This window comes from Salvia hispanica, chromosome 6, assembly GCF_023119035.1.
Source record: "Salvia hispanica cultivar TCC Black 2014 chromosome 6, UniMelb_Shisp_WGS_1.0, whole genome shotgun sequence".
Lineage (NCBI taxonomy): Eukaryota > Viridiplantae > Streptophyta > Magnoliopsida > Lamiales > Lamiaceae > Salvia > Salvia hispanica.
In genome coordinates this window covers 46,621,634-46,639,203 of record NC_062970.1, presented here as the reverse complement: position 1 = coordinate 46,639,203, position 17,570 = coordinate 46,621,634, and the positions used below count along the sequence as shown (strand labels likewise).

At 34.4% G+C, this 17,570-nt stretch overlaps 2 protein-coding genes across 11 annotated transcripts; one reads left to right on the top strand and one right to left on the bottom strand.

Annotated features, from left to right (window-relative positions):
- Nucleotides 1-1,641: 1,641 nt before the first annotated feature.
- Nucleotides 1,642-8,512, bottom strand: LOC125192161 (probable disease resistance protein At1g59620). 8 transcript variants are annotated; one of them, XM_048089657.1, is made up of 7 exons: nt 8,374-8,512; nt 8,194-8,288; nt 7,360-7,474; nt 5,812-5,907; nt 4,130-4,860; nt 2,202-3,949; nt 1,642-2,107 (listed from the first exon to the last, which is right to left on the bottom strand). In XM_048089657.1, exons 5-6 carry the CDS (start codon nt 4,854-4,856, stop codon nt 2,223-2,225), a joined length of 2,454 nt encoding a protein of 817 aa, XP_047945614.1. In that variant the 5' UTR covers nt 4,857-4,860; nt 5,812-5,907; nt 7,360-7,474; nt 8,194-8,288; nt 8,374-8,512; the 3' UTR covers nt 1,642-2,107; nt 2,202-2,222. The 8 variants fall into 8 exon arrangements, with proteins under 8 accessions (XP_047945614.1, XP_047945610.1, XP_047945609.1 ...); XM_048089653.1 differs by lacking the exon at nt 7,360-7,474 and having other exon boundaries at nt 4,130-4,876; XM_048089652.1 differs by lacking the exon at nt 7,360-7,474 and having other exon boundaries at nt 4,130-4,869.
- A 2,838-nt stretch (nt 8,513-11,350) lies between these two features.
- On the top strand, nt 11,351-16,556 carry LOC125192162 (putative late blight resistance protein homolog R1A-10). Of its 3 annotated transcripts, none has more exons than XM_048089660.1 (4): nt 11,351-11,575; nt 13,821-16,067; nt 16,156-16,181; nt 16,277-16,556. In XM_048089660.1, exons 1-2 carry the CDS (start codon nt 11,390-11,392, stop codon nt 16,041-16,043), a joined length of 2,409 nt encoding a protein of 802 aa, XP_047945617.1. In that variant the 5' UTR covers nt 11,351-11,389; the 3' UTR covers nt 16,044-16,067; nt 16,156-16,181; nt 16,277-16,556. The 3 variants fall into 3 exon arrangements, with proteins under 3 accessions (XP_047945617.1, XP_047945616.1, XP_047945618.1); XM_048089659.1 differs by having other exon boundaries at nt 16,151-16,181; XM_048089661.1 differs by lacking the exon at nt 16,156-16,181 and having other exon boundaries at nt 13,821-15,960; nt 16,279-16,556.
- The last annotated feature ends 1,014 nt before the right edge of the window (nt 16,557-17,570 follow it).

Here is a 17,570-nt window from a genome sequence, read left to right as displayed (position 1 = left end):
CCCACTGGTTGTTTTGCCATCGAAATTATTATACATAGAAATTTAGAAAAATGTAACTTGTTATTAAACAATTGTTTGTTCTTTAACTTAGCCATTAGAGATGACCTCTCACGTTCCTAACAAAAAAATAAAACCCACTTGCAGTTTACTAACTCTAACAACCTTCATCATTAAACTGAAAAAATAAATTCTAACAACCATCCATTTTAGCATGTGAAATACCGTATGAGTTACTTCCTCGTATGTAATCTACTATTAATAATTTTAAATAGTGATTGCAGAAAAAGTTGCTAAAAATAAAATAATTGTGATGTACAAGCGAAAATGGGAAAACAAAATTAATGGATGAATGAGCATATCTTAATTCAACTGATATTAGTTACTTACATCATTAGGTGTAATAATAAAACACAATGTCGACTTTTATTTAAAAATTGGGGTACATTATATCGCATAGTTGTAATAATAAAACACAATTAGGTGTAATACGCGTAAGCTAACTACGTAATAATGACTCTATTTTTAAATTTGTTTTCAATTTTAAGTTTCTGATGAAGAATTTAGTGTTTTTAATCCGTGCAACAATGTTCACTCTCACGTGAACTGGCAAAAAGAGCATTATCAAGTCACTATTGATTACTATTAGGGCAAATAGCCAGAAAATACAATGCTAGGGGCGTAGCCAGGATTTTCGTTTACAGTTTTCATCTATAAACTATTTGTACTTATTGGTGAAGTTCAAGAACATTGAAATCAGAGTTCCAACTATTATACACTATCCGCCCCGCATAGAGCGAAACATTTCATTTTTCAGCACGAATTTTATGCTGTTTTGTTTTGTTTTTCAGTCCATGACATTTAGGCCCTTTATTGACTGCCAACCCTCAACTATGTATTCTGTCATCAATGATAATATCAGTATACTAAATTCACTTATTGAAAAAAATAATCATCATTCAAATTATAACTTTTTATTTCTAGTAAATTCTATATATACTGTTTAAAGCTGAAAAGTATTTTTCCAATTCTAGTTTTAATTTCCTAAAGTAATTTTATGATTGCTTTTCCACACCTAATCCTTATGAATAATTATAATTAGAGGAGATTGTTGGAAGGAAATCACGCAAATTAGGAAATTGATATATTCCCTGATTTTTTTCATCTCTGATGGCTAATTTAAATAACAAACAATTTTTTAGTGACAAGTTACATTTTTCTAAATCTCTATGATTACTATATATAATAATTTCGATGGCAAAACAACCAGTTGGACGGTCAATTATTTTAATTCAATGCCACCCCCACCAGCACTTTATACAATGTGACACATTAATATTAAAATGGCAAGTTGATATTTGCTTTCTTACATAAAATTAAAACAATGTTGATGTATCTCATTACCTGATTAGTATTAATTAGTATTAGTATTTATAGAAGCGTAGTTAGACTTGCATAAAATAAATTAAATCATTATTTGCACTTTAAAATAATTCCAACGGCAAGTGGTTTAAGTATTAAGTTTACAACAAAAAAGGTAAAAAAAAAAAAAAAAAAACATTTTAATAGTCAACAACTTGGTGTGGAGGAGCAATCATCTAAAGAAAGCTAGCAATTGATCACACCTCAAGTATATTTGTGTTCTTGTATAAGTTGCATGTTTAAGGATAAATAATTGAACTCCAGTGTTATACACAGTACATTGAAATAAAGTACACTAGAAACCCTAAGTCGAGAAAAGAGGGGAGAAGAAATTGATAAATACGGTAATATTGTGTTTCCTGATTGAGATGGAATACAATAGATCTATTTATACTTATTTACACCTATGCGGTTCAACTCTGTTTTGCATTCAGGGAAAGAACCGACAAAGAAAACCCTGAATAGAGCATATAATTATTCTCGACTCGACACATGGAAACTAATGAGATACCAAAAATAAAGGATAAAATATGGAAACAATCGTAGACAAAATCTTCAAGATACCGTTGTGCGATGAACTGTCGGCCGTGGTGAAGAAGTGGCCAAGCCGGTGAGTTCGGCCTCTGTCTCTCTGCTCATCGAGGTACACACATCAGTCGACATTGCACCTTCTACAACTTGTATCTCTCTAACGCATTTTGTTTACGAAGAATGTAGACCAAGTTAGTATTTGCTAATAAACAAAGGGAAAATGAAAGAAGAAAAAAATACACTCAACTAACCAGATATATATCAACTTCAAACTACGGATCAATATCCACCTCAAAAATTTCGGAGGTCAAACCTGAGCTCCTGATCATTCTTGCAATGTATTTGGTCGTTACCATCTTAAACACTTGCAGTTCAGACATCCTCGAAATTTGTTCCGGGAGTGTCTCCAGATGTGGACAGCTATTGATTTCTAGTTTCCAGACACTCCACATTGCATCATCATCAACTTGTATCTTTCTTAGATTCCACAATTCATTGATGCAAAGTTCTATGGACCTTGGAAATCCACGGATTACCATTTCTCGACCAGTGTATGCATTTTGCAGTTTGAGGTAGATTAGGGATCCGAGCTTCTCAAAATTTGGCATGGGGTCTTCATCAAGACAAGTGTTTACCAATGCTACGTACATAAGCAACTGAGGCATACAATCTGCACATGGTAGCCTACCTATACGCCCATCTAGTTTTAGCACACTGAGTCTTTCTAAAACACCAATTTCATCCAAACACGGCATGCTTCTATAACGAAACCCTCTTATGAAAAGCTCTTCAATGTTGGCAATCTTAGCTAGTGTTGCAAAGAGTGTGCCTACATCTGAGTTTTCATCAACTTCTTCAATGCCCAACTTTCGGAATTTACGCAATGGCTTCAAGCTCGAGACCTCATATGTCGACCAATCATAAATCGAGATGGATGTTAGGGTCTCCAGATTCTGCAGCGCATCTACTTTCAGAGGCTTCTGGAAAATCACATTAGACATGTGGAGAGCAAGAAGGTTGCCCATTCGCCATATAATATCCGGGACCACCACCATAAAGTTCCGAGCTATATCAAAAACCTCGAGGTTTTCCAGATGTGCCAGTGAGTCTGGGATCTCTTGTATGTAATTGTTTCTCAATCCCAAATATCTTAACTCAATCAATGCTCCGATTTCTTCGAATAAAGTCTTCACCCCAAAATTTTCCATGTCAAGTATTTTGAGTTGTTCAAAACTCTCCCAATAAGACGAGCTAGCTCCTTCTACGTAGCCACCACCTCCATGGAAGATGAGAGAAATAAGTTGGTTGCTATCTTCATTCGTGAAATGATTAAACTTGTCTCTGCCACAATGGATAACAAGATGACGGGCATTCTGAGAGGGCCTGTTGTTTCCATTGTTCCTTAATATCTCTAAGCCCATTTCCTCTTCTGCCTTTTGGATTGATATCATGTGTAATAGAGGATGGAGGTGACACCTTATTTCTCTAAAGTGCTTCTTCACGACTTTAAGAATCGAAATCTGAGCAAAACCCTCTGTAAGGTTTCTTAAGCCTAATCCATTTGCAGCCCAAATCTGGTCCAACTTTTCTTCTCTCATTATTGCATTTTCCTTAAAAAAGGACATATACAAGAAACGTACCTGGTAATCATCGTTCATGGAACTATACATCGGTTCCAATAACTTTAACGTTTCACTCAAATCAATTGAATCAAAAAGTACTTCCCATTCAATCCCAGAAAGTCTTTGTTTTGCTTTCTGCCTTGCAGCATCTATTATAGCTATCGGCAAACCCCAACATTTTTTCAGCATCTCTCTTCCCTTCCTCTCCAACTCCTTTGAGAATTTGTTCTCAACACTTGTAATTTTATCAACTGTTTTCAAAAACAATTTCCAACCCTTATTAGAATCCAAAACATTCATCTCATAATTATAACCAAAATCGTATGTTTTCATTCTGTTACAACTTGTTACCAGCAACAACCTGCTTCCAGTCTGGCCTGCATATATATATACATATGCATGATAAGAACAATTATTGCATAAAAGGAAACTTGGAAGGGTAATAAACTGTGAAATTTGGAATGTTTTTTAGATTATTTGAAAGGTATTTCAGTTTTAATTTACTTTTTTGTACAAAATTTCTTACTAAGATAAACAAAACGGACGGAGATACATACCTCTAGATGGAAGAGCTTCCAAGATGGACTTCAAATCTGAATATTTCCACACATTGTCCAACACTATGAAATATGACAATCCGTACAGGTGATAGCCAAGCATATATTGGAGCCTATCGGTGTCCATTTCTTCGTATGCCAATTCTCTTTTATTGAGTTCCACATATCCTACCACCATTTTCTGTACCAGTTTTATAAGTATCTCTTTGTCACTCATGAACTCAGAAATGTGTAACCAAGCATGACGCTGGAACTGGCTAGCGCCGGCCTTGTACAGTTGTCTGGCGAGAGTGGTCTTCCCGATACCAATCATTCCCTTTATAGACAACATCCGGAAGGACAAATTTGTTAAAATATAATTGTCAAGCAACTTCTTCACGTCTTCCTCCAACCCCACCACAATTTCCTCTGCTTCATCTCCATCTCCAAAGCTTATCATCCGCGTCTTTGTCGCCTTGATCTCATCCTGGAGGCTCGCATACTTGCGAGTGGTACGGTAATCATTAATGCCCACGTCCATGACATCTTGAGCCAACTTAACCAATTCAACCATTAAATATTTTAGCCTGCTCCTCTCTTTCAATTTCAAGTCTCTCAAGAAATCCAATATCTCTTTCAGCTCTTCAATTTTGTTCTCGAACATCAAACGCTCGTCGATATCCGTACATGTAGCATGCAAACTCTCGAGATCTTCTATCATCCCCGACACCCTGGCAATCGTGTCCATGCTTCTACAATAACTGCACTCTATAAGATCGTTGCATGTATAAAAAACAATTACTCCCTCCATTCTAAAATATGCGTCGTGATTTATAATATACTCCCTCCGTCCGCGAATAAGAGTCCTGTTTTTCCATTTTAGTCCGTCTGCGAATAAGAGTCCCCGGTTCACTTTTACCATAAATGGTAATAGGGTCTCACCTTCCACTAACTCATTCCACTCACATTTCATTTAAAATTAATATATACAAGTGGGACCCCTATTCCATTAACTTTTTTCCACCCACTTTTCTTAACATTTCTTAAAACCCGTGTCGCCCATGAATGAGACTCCTAATGGTGGACGGAGGGAGTAATTATTAAATAGGCCAAAATTTGACCATTTGCCTCGCTGAAAATAGAAACACATTCTCTCTAGTTTATTTCTCCCACTATTTTACACACTATAAACAACACTGCATAAACTCATATGCCGAAAAAGAAATATTTTGATTAGAATGGAACGGAGGGAGTGCTTTTTAAGAATTTGGTAATTGGTTGTATTTGTATAGATAATTAACTACATATCATAATCATTAATAAGGTTATAAAGGTACATATTTTATATTCTTAATATACATAATTTGCAGAATATGTAATTTAGGTGTCCAAAAAGTAATGTTTATCTAAACCTTTTTTCTCTGTTTAAGATTTCAATCCAACTTAAATTGGTAAATCTTCTTAGCTAATTTTTCAGCCTATCCAGATGTACAATGCACAAGTTAACATTAATTGACTAAAATTTAACATTTTTTTTGCAATTAAGATTATGCTTTCGGATCTTAACATGATGAACATTGCACTAAATGAATCATGCATGTTTTACCTAACAAGATTTTCTGAAAATCTTCATGGAAGATTTAGAAAAGTTAAAAATTTTACAATCATGTGAGGAATTTTATAAAAGATAGTAGAGAAAATACCTTTGTGAAATTCTCTTTTTTTGTTTATTGGTGTTGAATTGATTTTCCGATTCAGTCACTCCCTTTTACGATGTATCTACGAGCAATGTGATATATCTGGAGTTGAGAGAGATTATGATCTACACATTAATAAACTCAATATGGCCAAATTTTAGCATGATAACTAAAAATACTAAAATATTTAATAGTAGAATTTAAGAGTCCCCTGTACCTGAAAAAAATTAGATAAGTAAGAGAGAAGAAAGAGTCAAATAGATACTGGAAAAGAGAATAAATCAGAAAAAATAATAATCTTGATTGAAAATAAAGAAAAATGACTCAATTACTATATGGAGACGAAGAATCAACAAATAGAACGCCACTACGATGAGACGAATAGAGTATCAACTATTGATCCTAATATGTATACATAAGCTAGAAACAACACTAACAATTTCAAGAAAACCAGAAAATGATAAAGTACTTAATTTCCATATGAACAACTATATTATTTCCTCATTAGCCAAAACTAAAATTACTACTCTCTCCGTTTTCTAAAAATAGGAACTTTAAAAATGGTATGAGTTTTAATGCAAAATTGGTGAAGTAAGAGAAAAGAAGCGAAAAATGAGTAATGTAAGACAAAAGAAGATAAAAAGTAATGGAATTAGTGTTAGTTGATTGCAGAGTCCATTTCATAAAATGAAAAGTTTCTAATTTTAGGAAACGGACAAAAAAATTATGAGTTTCTATTTTAGTAGACTAAGGACTCGTTTTATAGTGTGGATGGGATATAACATGATTGTTAAATTAAGATAAATTTTTCGGGCCAAAAGTATGATAATGTATGGATAACGTTTTTCATAGTGTTGTTTTATAGACTTGATAATTTTTGGGATTAATACAAGAACCCAAAAAGCTAAAGAGAAAATGAACCCAAAACTTGAAATACAAGAACATGAACCCAGAAATTCAATTACCAGAATTTGAACCCAAAATTTCAAGCAAATATCATCTTCATCATCATGAATTTCAACCCAGAATTTCGACCCAATAAAATCGACACAGAATCCATCAAAAAGATCGATACAAGACCAAAATTTACGAGCGAGAATCTTAACAAAATCGAAAAAAAAAATGTTTCAAAGGAGGCTCGGATCTGTAAATTCAATTCATAGCTACCCAATTTTCTGAATCCATCTGTGAGAGAGTTTGGGGGAATGGAGGGGTATGATGGAAATCCATTTGTGAGAGAGAAGACTCAGATTTCATTCTAGGAAATTATAATTGCCGATTTCCCGAACTCGACGACCGCCACCAGTACCGCTAGGTCACGAACGACGGCGGCCATGGAGCCGGCGACGGTGGGGAGAGACGTGAATGCGAGTAGAGAGGGGTGCTCGAGAGAGAGTGGATGGCAGCGGCAGCCATGGCATAATGAGTGGTCATCGATGTGCACCTCAAACAGTAAATAAAGGGGTTTGAAAATTGAGCGTTCAATTCAGCGGAGAGTGGGAGTTTGGAAAAATGAAGGGGTTGAGGGAAATCCACCTCAAACAGTAAATAAACCTTGCAATTTTTGGTGGATAAGTTCACCCAGCCAAATAGTGAAAAGACGCACTGTTCACGCGGGCCTGGACAGGCCGCCGACTTTTTTTCGGGCCGCTGCTTTATTTTATCCAGGCTATAAAACAATGGAATAACCCTGATTATAAACCGTTTCCATGTTTATCCTGTCTATAAAACGCGTCCTAAGAGAATATTAATTTAACCCAACTTTGTAATGGGCATATTATGATTTTAAGGGAAAAATAAATATCAAACTTTAATAAAGCATAATCAATTGCTACTCATGTGCATGAAAAATAGTCTTATTTGTTAATGACATGAGTTTTAATGAGAAATTGGTGAAGCAAGTAGAGAGGAGAAAAGTAAATAAAGTAAGAATGAGAAAGATAAAAGGTAAGAGAGAGGGGAAAAAAAGTAAGAGAGTATGAGAGAAAGTTTCCATTTTTGAAGTGCGGCTATTTTCGTGGAAAATGACAAAATGAGACTAATTTTCTTGAACTGATGGAGTATAAATACGCATTTTGCAATTTTCTCATTTTACTTGTTAATTTAAGACTTTGGTCACAATGATCCATAGATTTAAGACTGATAAATTGAATCTAAGGGGAAAGAATACTCCATCTGTTCGACGAAAATTCCCAATGGAATTTGGCCAAAAATGATCCAAATGTTTAACGAGATTCCCCTATGAAAAGAAGAAAACAACACTAAATAGTTTATGCAATGAAGCTAAAGCTTGCTAATGTTAATATGATTGAATCGTTCAGAATAACTGAACCAGATCTTCTAATCAAATTTCTAGTCTAAAAGATTATTAAATAGTAAAACAATTACCTGAATCTTACTTTTTATCTGTGCTGGTTTCGAATTGATTTTCCAATCCAATCACTCTCTTTTCGATTTCTTTCAGAGTTGGAAGGGATTTTGAACTACAAATTCATAAACTCAATATTGTCAATTTCAACTATTATGTATTTTGAAACTATTCAAAGCAAGGAAAGAAAATATTATTACCTTTTTATGGATCTTTCTTCTTATCTTTGCTGGTTTCGAATTGCTTTTCCACTTTTTTTGTAAAAAAAAAAAATTCTTTCAGAGCTAGATTTAATTGCAAATTCAAAACTCAAATGTTAGGAAGTTGACTAACTAATTGGTAGTAAATGGAGAAAAGAAAAATAATTTGCAAAAATTAGCTGGCTTAATAATAATGTAAACCATGTGAAAGGGATACAATTAACAATAAAATAATGGGGTAAATAGCTGGCTTAGACGAATATAATAATGTAAGACATCACATATGAAAGGGAGGCCTTCAGATAAATTAATTTTTTGCTGCACTTCTCAATAAATTGCTTTACGAATCATAAAATTACTTTAGAAGATTAAAACTAGAAATAAAAAAAAATAATTTTAAATGATAATTTATTTTATTTTCAATAAGTGAATTTAGTATACTGCTATTATCATTGATGACAGAATGCATAGTTGAAGGTTGTGGCAGTCCCAATTCATAAAGGGCCTAAATGCCATGGGCTGAAAAACAAAACAAAACTTAGTAAGTAAAATTCGTGTTGAAAAATTAAATGTTTCGCTAAATGGTACTCTCCCTCCGTCCCATGTTACTTGCACTTTTACTTTTCGACACGTCACAAACTCCTTACATTATTTATAGTTTAAGTTAGAATTAATGCATTTAATTAATATGTTAGTTTAAGTTAAGAGGTCCTTTATTAAGTGATGTCTCATTACACTTAAATATCTAATTTAATTACACAAAAAAATCAATCTCAAATTTACGGCATAAAATGAAAAGTGTGAGTAGTATGGGACGGAAAGAGTATAATATATAGTTTGACAAAGCATATTACACCTAATTGTGCTTTATTATTACAACAATGCGATATAATGTACCCCAATTTTTAAATAAAAGTCGACATTGACGGGGGATTCCAAATTAATTATTGAAATAAATAACAATTTTATAAATCATTGACTTTAGAAACATGGTATACCAGTAGTAATAATAAGTTGAATTATTTATGCTTTTCAAAATCTCAATTTTCCATTCTATCAGATTAATATATAATTAATTAATTAATTAATGATGTAAGTGATTAATATCAATCGGATTAAAATATGCTCCTAATTAAAATGATGAACTGTATATATAGTCATGTACTTAATCAATACTCATTCATCCATTAATTTTGTTTTTCCATTTTCGTTTGTACAACACAATTAGTTTATTTTTAGCAACTTTTTCTGAAATCATTTTCCCCTATTGTACTCATTTTTTTTATTAAAATTTGTATCATTTACTATTTAAAATTATTAATAGATTACATACGAGGAAGTAACTCATACGGTATGGTTGTTAGAATTTATTTTTTCAGTTTGAATAATGAAGGTTGTAGAGTTAGTAAACTGCAAGTAGGTTTTATTTTTTTGTTAGGAACGTGGAGGTCATATCTGATTTCTAATTTAAAGAACAAACAATTGTTTAATAACAAGTTACATATTTCTAAATTTCTCTGCCTACTATATGCAAAACAACCAGTGGGACGGTTAATTATTTTAATTCACTGCCACCCCTATCAGCAGTTTGCAGAACGTGACACAATAATTACAAAATGCAAGTTGATATTTGTTTATTTACATAAACAAGGTTGATGTCTCCACTGATCACGTAGTAAAACAATACTTTTCTTCAAATCTTATGTGATTATTCAAGTATATCATTAATTGTGGGACGGATAAAGTAATTCAAAAAAAATGTGACCCCTTTTTGTATACAATATAAATATGCAAATTAAATCTATTAGTTTATTTAAATATTTTCTATATTTATATTTATATTAATATTAATATTAATATAATATTAATTTAAATTTTTAATTAGTTATTAGCAAATGTAAAGAATTGGGTATTTGGGTACCCAAAAAAAAACTCAACTCGTGTATCGGATAGGTATTTTACATAATTTTCGAATTTGGATACCCGGTGTTTCGGATTACCAGTATTCCCACCCCTAAAAATTAATTAAAAATGACCATTGACTAATTAATGTAAGTTTACATTAAACCACTTGGAATTTAATATGGTACAGATACATCTATAGACTAATTGGTATCTGGTTCATTCTTATAGTGATTTAATTTGTGGGATTAGTTTTCAAATGAAAACAATGAATTAAATTATTTTTTGAAAAATATAATGACGGTTCAATATTGATAAATATAAAATTAGGGTTTGATCGAGACAAATTAAGCTGGATACCAGCTCAACCTTAATTCATTTATTGACACTTTTAATTTGGTTTAGTTGCATGTATTAGATTTCTAATAAAATTTTATATTTAAACATTAACAATTTATCTTAAATACAAATTCTATTATCCTAAAAGTATAATTAACAAACCCAAACTCATTAGGCCTTTACAATGAGCTAATTTCAGCATAGATATTGTAAATATATCCAGAGTTTATGATTTGAATATATAGTGATGTCATGTGGTAGGGTATGAGTGGCATCATTATTGCTTTATGTAAATAAACAAATATCAACTTGCCATTGAATATTGTATCACATGAATCTATACTAAATTTCGACTGTTTAATGACTTTGGTATATAAAAGTTTAGTTATATTTATTCAAAAAACTCACGATATTATATTGTGAAGTCAACGGATCCTTAATTACGGAGTAATTCAAATTAAGTAATCTGATTAATACGTTGTTGATAAGAATCACATGACTTTACACACCTTCACATATAACAACCTTATTAGTTATATTACAATAACATTATGTACATAAAATAAGAAACGAAGGACCCACATTACAAATGTTGTTACCTTACCTTGGTGAAATACTATGCTAACTAAAACAGTATTTTTTTGAATAGTTCAATACTAATTAAAGATAGGCATGTTAGTATTATAGATCGGCTAAAAGAAATATTAAGAATTATTCTCGAACTCTAAGAATTCACGATGTTGTTTATGACGTCGAAGACATCATTGATGCATTCATGGTAAAGAGCAGAGAAGCAGGGACGAGTAATCGTTTTATCAAAAAAATCCTGACTGGCCACAAAAAGCTGCTCAATCTCCACAGCATTGGGCAGACGGTGGAGGGCATCAGCGGCCGAGTCACACAGTTGAGGAATGAAATCAAGCTCACCGCCGACGAGGACAAAAAGGATATACCTTCTGAGGTACCCTCTCATATTCATATGCTTTTAAAAATGTTTTAATTTCATCTATGATTAGGAAAACAATTACTTGATCAAGATTCAAGATTCTATCCTTTATGAGTTAATGCTGTGAAATATGCAAATTTATGTAGTAGTAGTATAAATCGATTGGCATAACGTTAACGTGGTACACCCAGACTATTTGCATCAGTCGTCGTGGTGTGCAACATCCCAGTACACTTGGTACGAGGGTGTTGCGTGCCACAACTGCCTCGAATAATCCCCATTAGTTCCAAGAGTGCAACATAAAATAACTTAGAGAGCCACCTTTTGATTTTAAACTATCCATCATGACTATCTCAATTTTTATGTCTCTAGAATTTGATGAGCAACTTTTCTACAGCTTATTGTAGAAAAGATAGAAAATAACTGCAGTATGTAAATGTCAAAATTTTATTTTGGGTGCATTTCAACACAAGTCATTACATTCTAGTCTCCATGTGTATCTCTAAAATATTACTCCCTCCATCTTAAGGACCCCTTCCTTGGGCGGCACGAGATTTTATGCAATTTTATTTTGTGTGTTAAATAGAGAGAATAAAGTAAGAGGAGAAATAAAGTAGAGATAAATGTTTTTCTATTTTCATATGTTAAATACTTTTGTGACTAAAGTTTAAATTCAGTCTTGTACATTTGCTCAAAATAACTTTTTGGTCTAAACACTAATTAGTGTGTTAGCTTTTGGTCTTAAACAATATGCTTTGGTCTATATATAACTATTTAATCAAAAAATTGTTAATTATGGAGCCTAAAATTAACAGTCAACTGTGTTCATATCTATTATATTTGTGATTGCGTGTGTTTATTCAAAATTTATGGTCAATCGTTTTCTATCTCTTTTATATTTGTGATTGTGTGTATTTATTCAAACTTTATGGTCAACCATTTTCATCTCTTTTATATTTGTGATTGTTTTTGTTTTTTTCCAACGAAATTAAGTGTTTTAAAGTCTAAAATTAGTCCCAAACATTTACAAAAAAAAACCTATTTGGTCTTACACATTTTGAGTGTGTTAGCTTTTTTTTCTTGGACAATACTATGTCTTAATCGTTATTTTAACTCATCAATCGAGTCAAAACTTGGTTGACCGTTAGTTTTTGACGTAACAGTTTTATATGGACCCAAACATAATGTTTGAGACAAAAGCTAACATACTTAATTTGTAGGACCAAAATGTTTTTTTTTTTTTTTTTGACACATGTACAAGACCAATTTTAGACTTTAGTCTACTTTAGTTTTACCATTTTCATCTCAAGTCCATATTGTCACATGTTAAATTTCTAAGGATGCCTTCATGCTAGAAGCATAGAATGCAATAGACATCTAAATTGCCAACAAATCCTCTAACTCTCAAAATCGGCTCAATATATGGAACCTTCCACTGGACGTCTTACTAACATTATAATGTCCTTCTCACAGACATTAAATTCTTGATGCAATCATTTATCATCAAAATAAAAAATTGACTTCAATGAATAACAGTTAGAGGTCCAGAGACCATAACATGATATGCCACTCCTAGTGCAAGAAACATAAACCACCAAGCCTTTAAAGTCAATATTCTCTTGACCAAATGTTATCGGTTCGAATTTCACCTCAAGATTTCATCATTTTTTCGCATCCCGCAATTGCTCCAACTTGGATTGCAATCCGCTGTTCTTTATCGCCAACAGTGACGATGATGGCGTCTTCCTCTTCCTCTTTATGTACCTTGTTATCTTCTTCATGTTCATTGATATCCCCGCAATTGCTCCAATCCAAGATGATGGCCTCTTCTTCTCCTTCTTCTACTTGTTCTTTGTGTTATGTTCCTTGTTACCTTTTTCCTCCTCTCGTTCTTCTTCTTTTATGTTTCTTGTTTCTTTCTTCATTCTTCCTCTTCCTTGTTACCCTGCACAGTGATGACGATGATGGCCTCATCTTCTTGATCCTTATTACAAACCAAAATAGGAGAACTTATACAAAAGACTAACTTGTTAAAAAAAAGAACTCATTCGGTCTATAAACCCAAACCAGTAACATTCTTCTTCTTCTTACCAAGGAATTTTAACGTTAACGATACCAAGATAATTTAGTGGAAAGTTCCAATTGAGCTGATTATGAATGTTCCAATTTTAACTCATTTGGTCATGGCATAGTTCATGCCCTATCTGTTCCATAAAAAATGATACAAGTATACTGAACTCAACTTAAACTTTTCAAACAGCCTCGACCACCAAGAAAGGACAAGAATGTGGTGGGCTTCGCAGACATGACCGAACGCCTAATACGCCGTCTGACTCAAGAAGCCGACGGTCTTGATGTCATTTCTCTGACTGGTATGTTTGGGCTGGGCAAGACGACGCTGGCATGGAAGATTTATAATGATCCTGAAATCATCTTAAAGTTCCCTACCCGTATATGGCTTACTGTTTCAGCAACGTTCACGGAGAAAGATATTTTTCTACGCATCCTCGGCCAACTTACCACTCTAGACGCCGATCTGCGCTCCAAAGATGGCGATGAATTAGCTGATATTGTATCCAATTATCTCCAGATGGGTACTTTCCTAATAGTGATGGATGATGTATGGAGCATACCTTCTTGGGAACGACTTAAAAAGGCTCTCCCTTTACAAGAAAACAAAAGTAAGGTCTTGATCACCAGTCGTGAAGAGACTGTGGGAGAGGCTGCTAGTAAGCCAAGACCTTTCGTGCCATTGCGCGCCTTTGAGCCTGAAGAAAGCTGGGAGCTGTTCCGGTTGGAGGCATTGGGCATGCTCGATTGCCCTCCTCAACTGGTAAACGTCGGGAATAAAATTGCATACGATTGTGATGGACTGCCCCTTGCGATAGTGGTCATAGGAGGCATCCTTTGCGAGTTATCAGACTTAAATAATATGGATACAACTAAACGGAACTGGACTGAAGTGTCGGAAGATGTGAACTCATATCTCAGTGAGAAGGACCCCCAAGAACGCATGACAAAATTCATATCTTTGAGTTATGAGAATCTGCCTCACTACTTGCGACCTTGCTTTCTCTATCTGGGGCTGTTCCCAGAAGACTATGAAATTTCAGCTTCGAAATTGATCCGCATGTGGATTGGAGAAGGGTTCATACAACAGAAGGATGTGCGTATTCCAATGGAGGAGGTCGGACAGAATTATTTGAAGGATCTCATTAGTAGAAACTTAGTCAAAACTCTCAAGCTTAGAGCTGATGGCAATGTTAAAACATGCCAGATTCACGAGACCTTGCGTGATTTCTGCCGCATTGAAGCTGCAACTGAAAACTTTCTCCAAGAGATCAGGCTCAACGAACATGGACAATGTGCAACTCCAATCTCTGAGTGGTGCCGCCGTCTTTCTATTCATTCCGATTGCAAGCGCTATATCTCATCAAAATCTTCTACTCCTCGTGCCCGCTCATTTGTTTGCTTCTCCAAGGAGCCCTGTGATGACCTGTCTGGAAAAGACAGCACAAACCTCATTAAAGCCTTTAAGTTTCTCAGAGTTTTTGATATTCAACCCTTGATATTGAAGGCTATTGATACTGACCTCTACACTTTGATCCATATGAGGTATATTGCCTTGTCCTTCACTTTGTCGATGCTTTCTCCGGATTTCAACAAGATTTGCAACATGCAAACTCTTATCATCAACACTACATCACCTACCCTCAATGTTAAAGCCAACATATGGGAGATGAGGTACTTGAGGTATTTTAAGACAAATGCCTCTGCAACTTTGCCCGTGGCCAAGTCATCATCTGATTGTGCAAATGAGCTTCAAACACTCGGCTTAATCTCTGTGGAGAGTTGCAAGGGACTTCATGAGCGGGCTCCCAATCTGAAGAAATTGGGCATCCGTGGGAAACTAGCCTTGCTTTCCGATGAAAAGGGACCTTTTGAGAGTGTGAAGAAGATGAGATATCTGGGAAAGCTGAAACTAGTAAACGACAAGGCACAGGACACGGAGCAACTGAATTCCCTACCTAAAGCTCATCAATTCCCATCTGGACTCACAAGCCTCACACTGTGCTGGACTTCCCTCAAATGGGCAGAAATCTCTACTCTCAGATCGCTCCAGAAGCTTGAGGTGCTCAAGCTAAAATATCAAGCATTTATCGGGAGCACCTGGGAGTTAGAAGATGTGGATGGAGGCTTTCTGTCTCTTCAATTCCTGCAGATTGAACAGACAGATTTAACTTTTTGGAAGGCTAAATCCCATCACTACCCCAAGCTTAGAAGCCTTGTGCTCAAGAACTGTGACAAGCTTCGTGAAATACCAGTTGATCTGGCTAGAGTACAGAGCTTCAAGATGTTGGATTTGACTACATGCAAAGATGCAGTTGACGCGGCCAGGAATATTGCTAAGGAAAAGGAAACTATATTTGGCGAAGGCTCTGAATTCAAGCTCTCCATCTTTCCTCCTCCTCCAGCTCAATGATCTAGATTTGTTTATCATTGGCAGGTGAGTTATCTTTCAATTGCTTACTACAACTTCATCTTTTTATGTTATATTCTCTCATATTTATCATCATTTGTCTTTTGCAGCATAGGTCACACATTTCAAGCTTCTAATCAGGTAGAGTTTTTGTAACCTAAACTTTTTCTAAACCTTTTATTACTTTTGTTGTTTCAGTGGTTCATAGTTGATACATAGCTTGCATTGATTCACAGGGGCTAGCTTGAATAACTGCTGCACTTGGCTTGTTCTTCACATTGTTATGTTGAACTGTTTCCCTTCTTTGAATAGTCGAGCGTGTCTGCTCGGATTTGAATAAATGCCGCACTTGATTCGGCTTGTACGTTGAACTTGCAAAACATTGCCTTGTTGTGTTGTTACTTGTATTAGACCTGATTTCGCTCTTTATGGCGGATCAGATCATTTACTTTTACCATCTTAATATGTACTATGTGTTCATTAATCATTATGCACATGTTTGAACATTGGAGATCATTTTGTGATTGTTTTGTTCATCATATCTTCATATGGAATATAAATGTTTCTGTTTTCTTAATGACACTCTGAAGCACTAGGGATAAACAAGGAAGATCATGATTTTAACAGAATCTTGCTCAATCCATCAATTTCATACTTATAATCACATGAATGCATCATTAACAATAAGCAATAAGATGTACTTAATTAAGAAAATAGAGTTCTATTGCAAAATTTTGCACCTTTCAATTTTATTCAGAATTTCTGCCCAAATCAGACTAAATCCATCACAAATTCAAGCAATCATTCACCAAATCCTGAGAGAGGGGTGAAGTTCCTTCAATTCAATCTATATTTTGAAGCTGAAACAAAAGCAAGGTATAATGAATTCATACCTTAATGTCACAGGATTTGAGTTGAAGGTGATGGAACCTCAAGCTAGAATCCTCCTTCTTTAATAAAGGTTGGAGGAGATAGAAGAATATGGAATGAGCTGTGTGAACACGGTGGAAGTGACAAAGTGATACGGCGGCTTTGGCCGTCGGGTAACAGAACAGCGGTGGCTCTAATTTTGACTTTTTAAATACACTTCCAATACTAATTGGGCCGATATTGGGCCCTGATATTAATGTAGGGTTAGCCCATTATTTTATATTAGGAGTTTAATTTAGTTATTTAGGGCACAGTAGAGCGGACTAAGCCCCGCCCTATACACTGCCACATTAACATTTTATCCTCGCCCCTTACACTTGTAATGGGACGGAGTATAGCCCGCCCTAAGCATTTTACTTATATTTTGTATTTTATATAATTTATGCAAATATATCAAGCAAAATAAATAAATAAAAACAACACAATTAAGGCAAATCCTACATTTACTTAATTCAAACAAAAGTTACAAAATTAGAAATTTTAAAAAAAAAGTGAACTACATATACAAAAACACTGACTAGTCTAGAGTAGTCACAACCTGCGACTGAGGCCATCGATCATCCGCTGGATGCCTTTGATTTGAGCCGGGTTGGTCGCCTG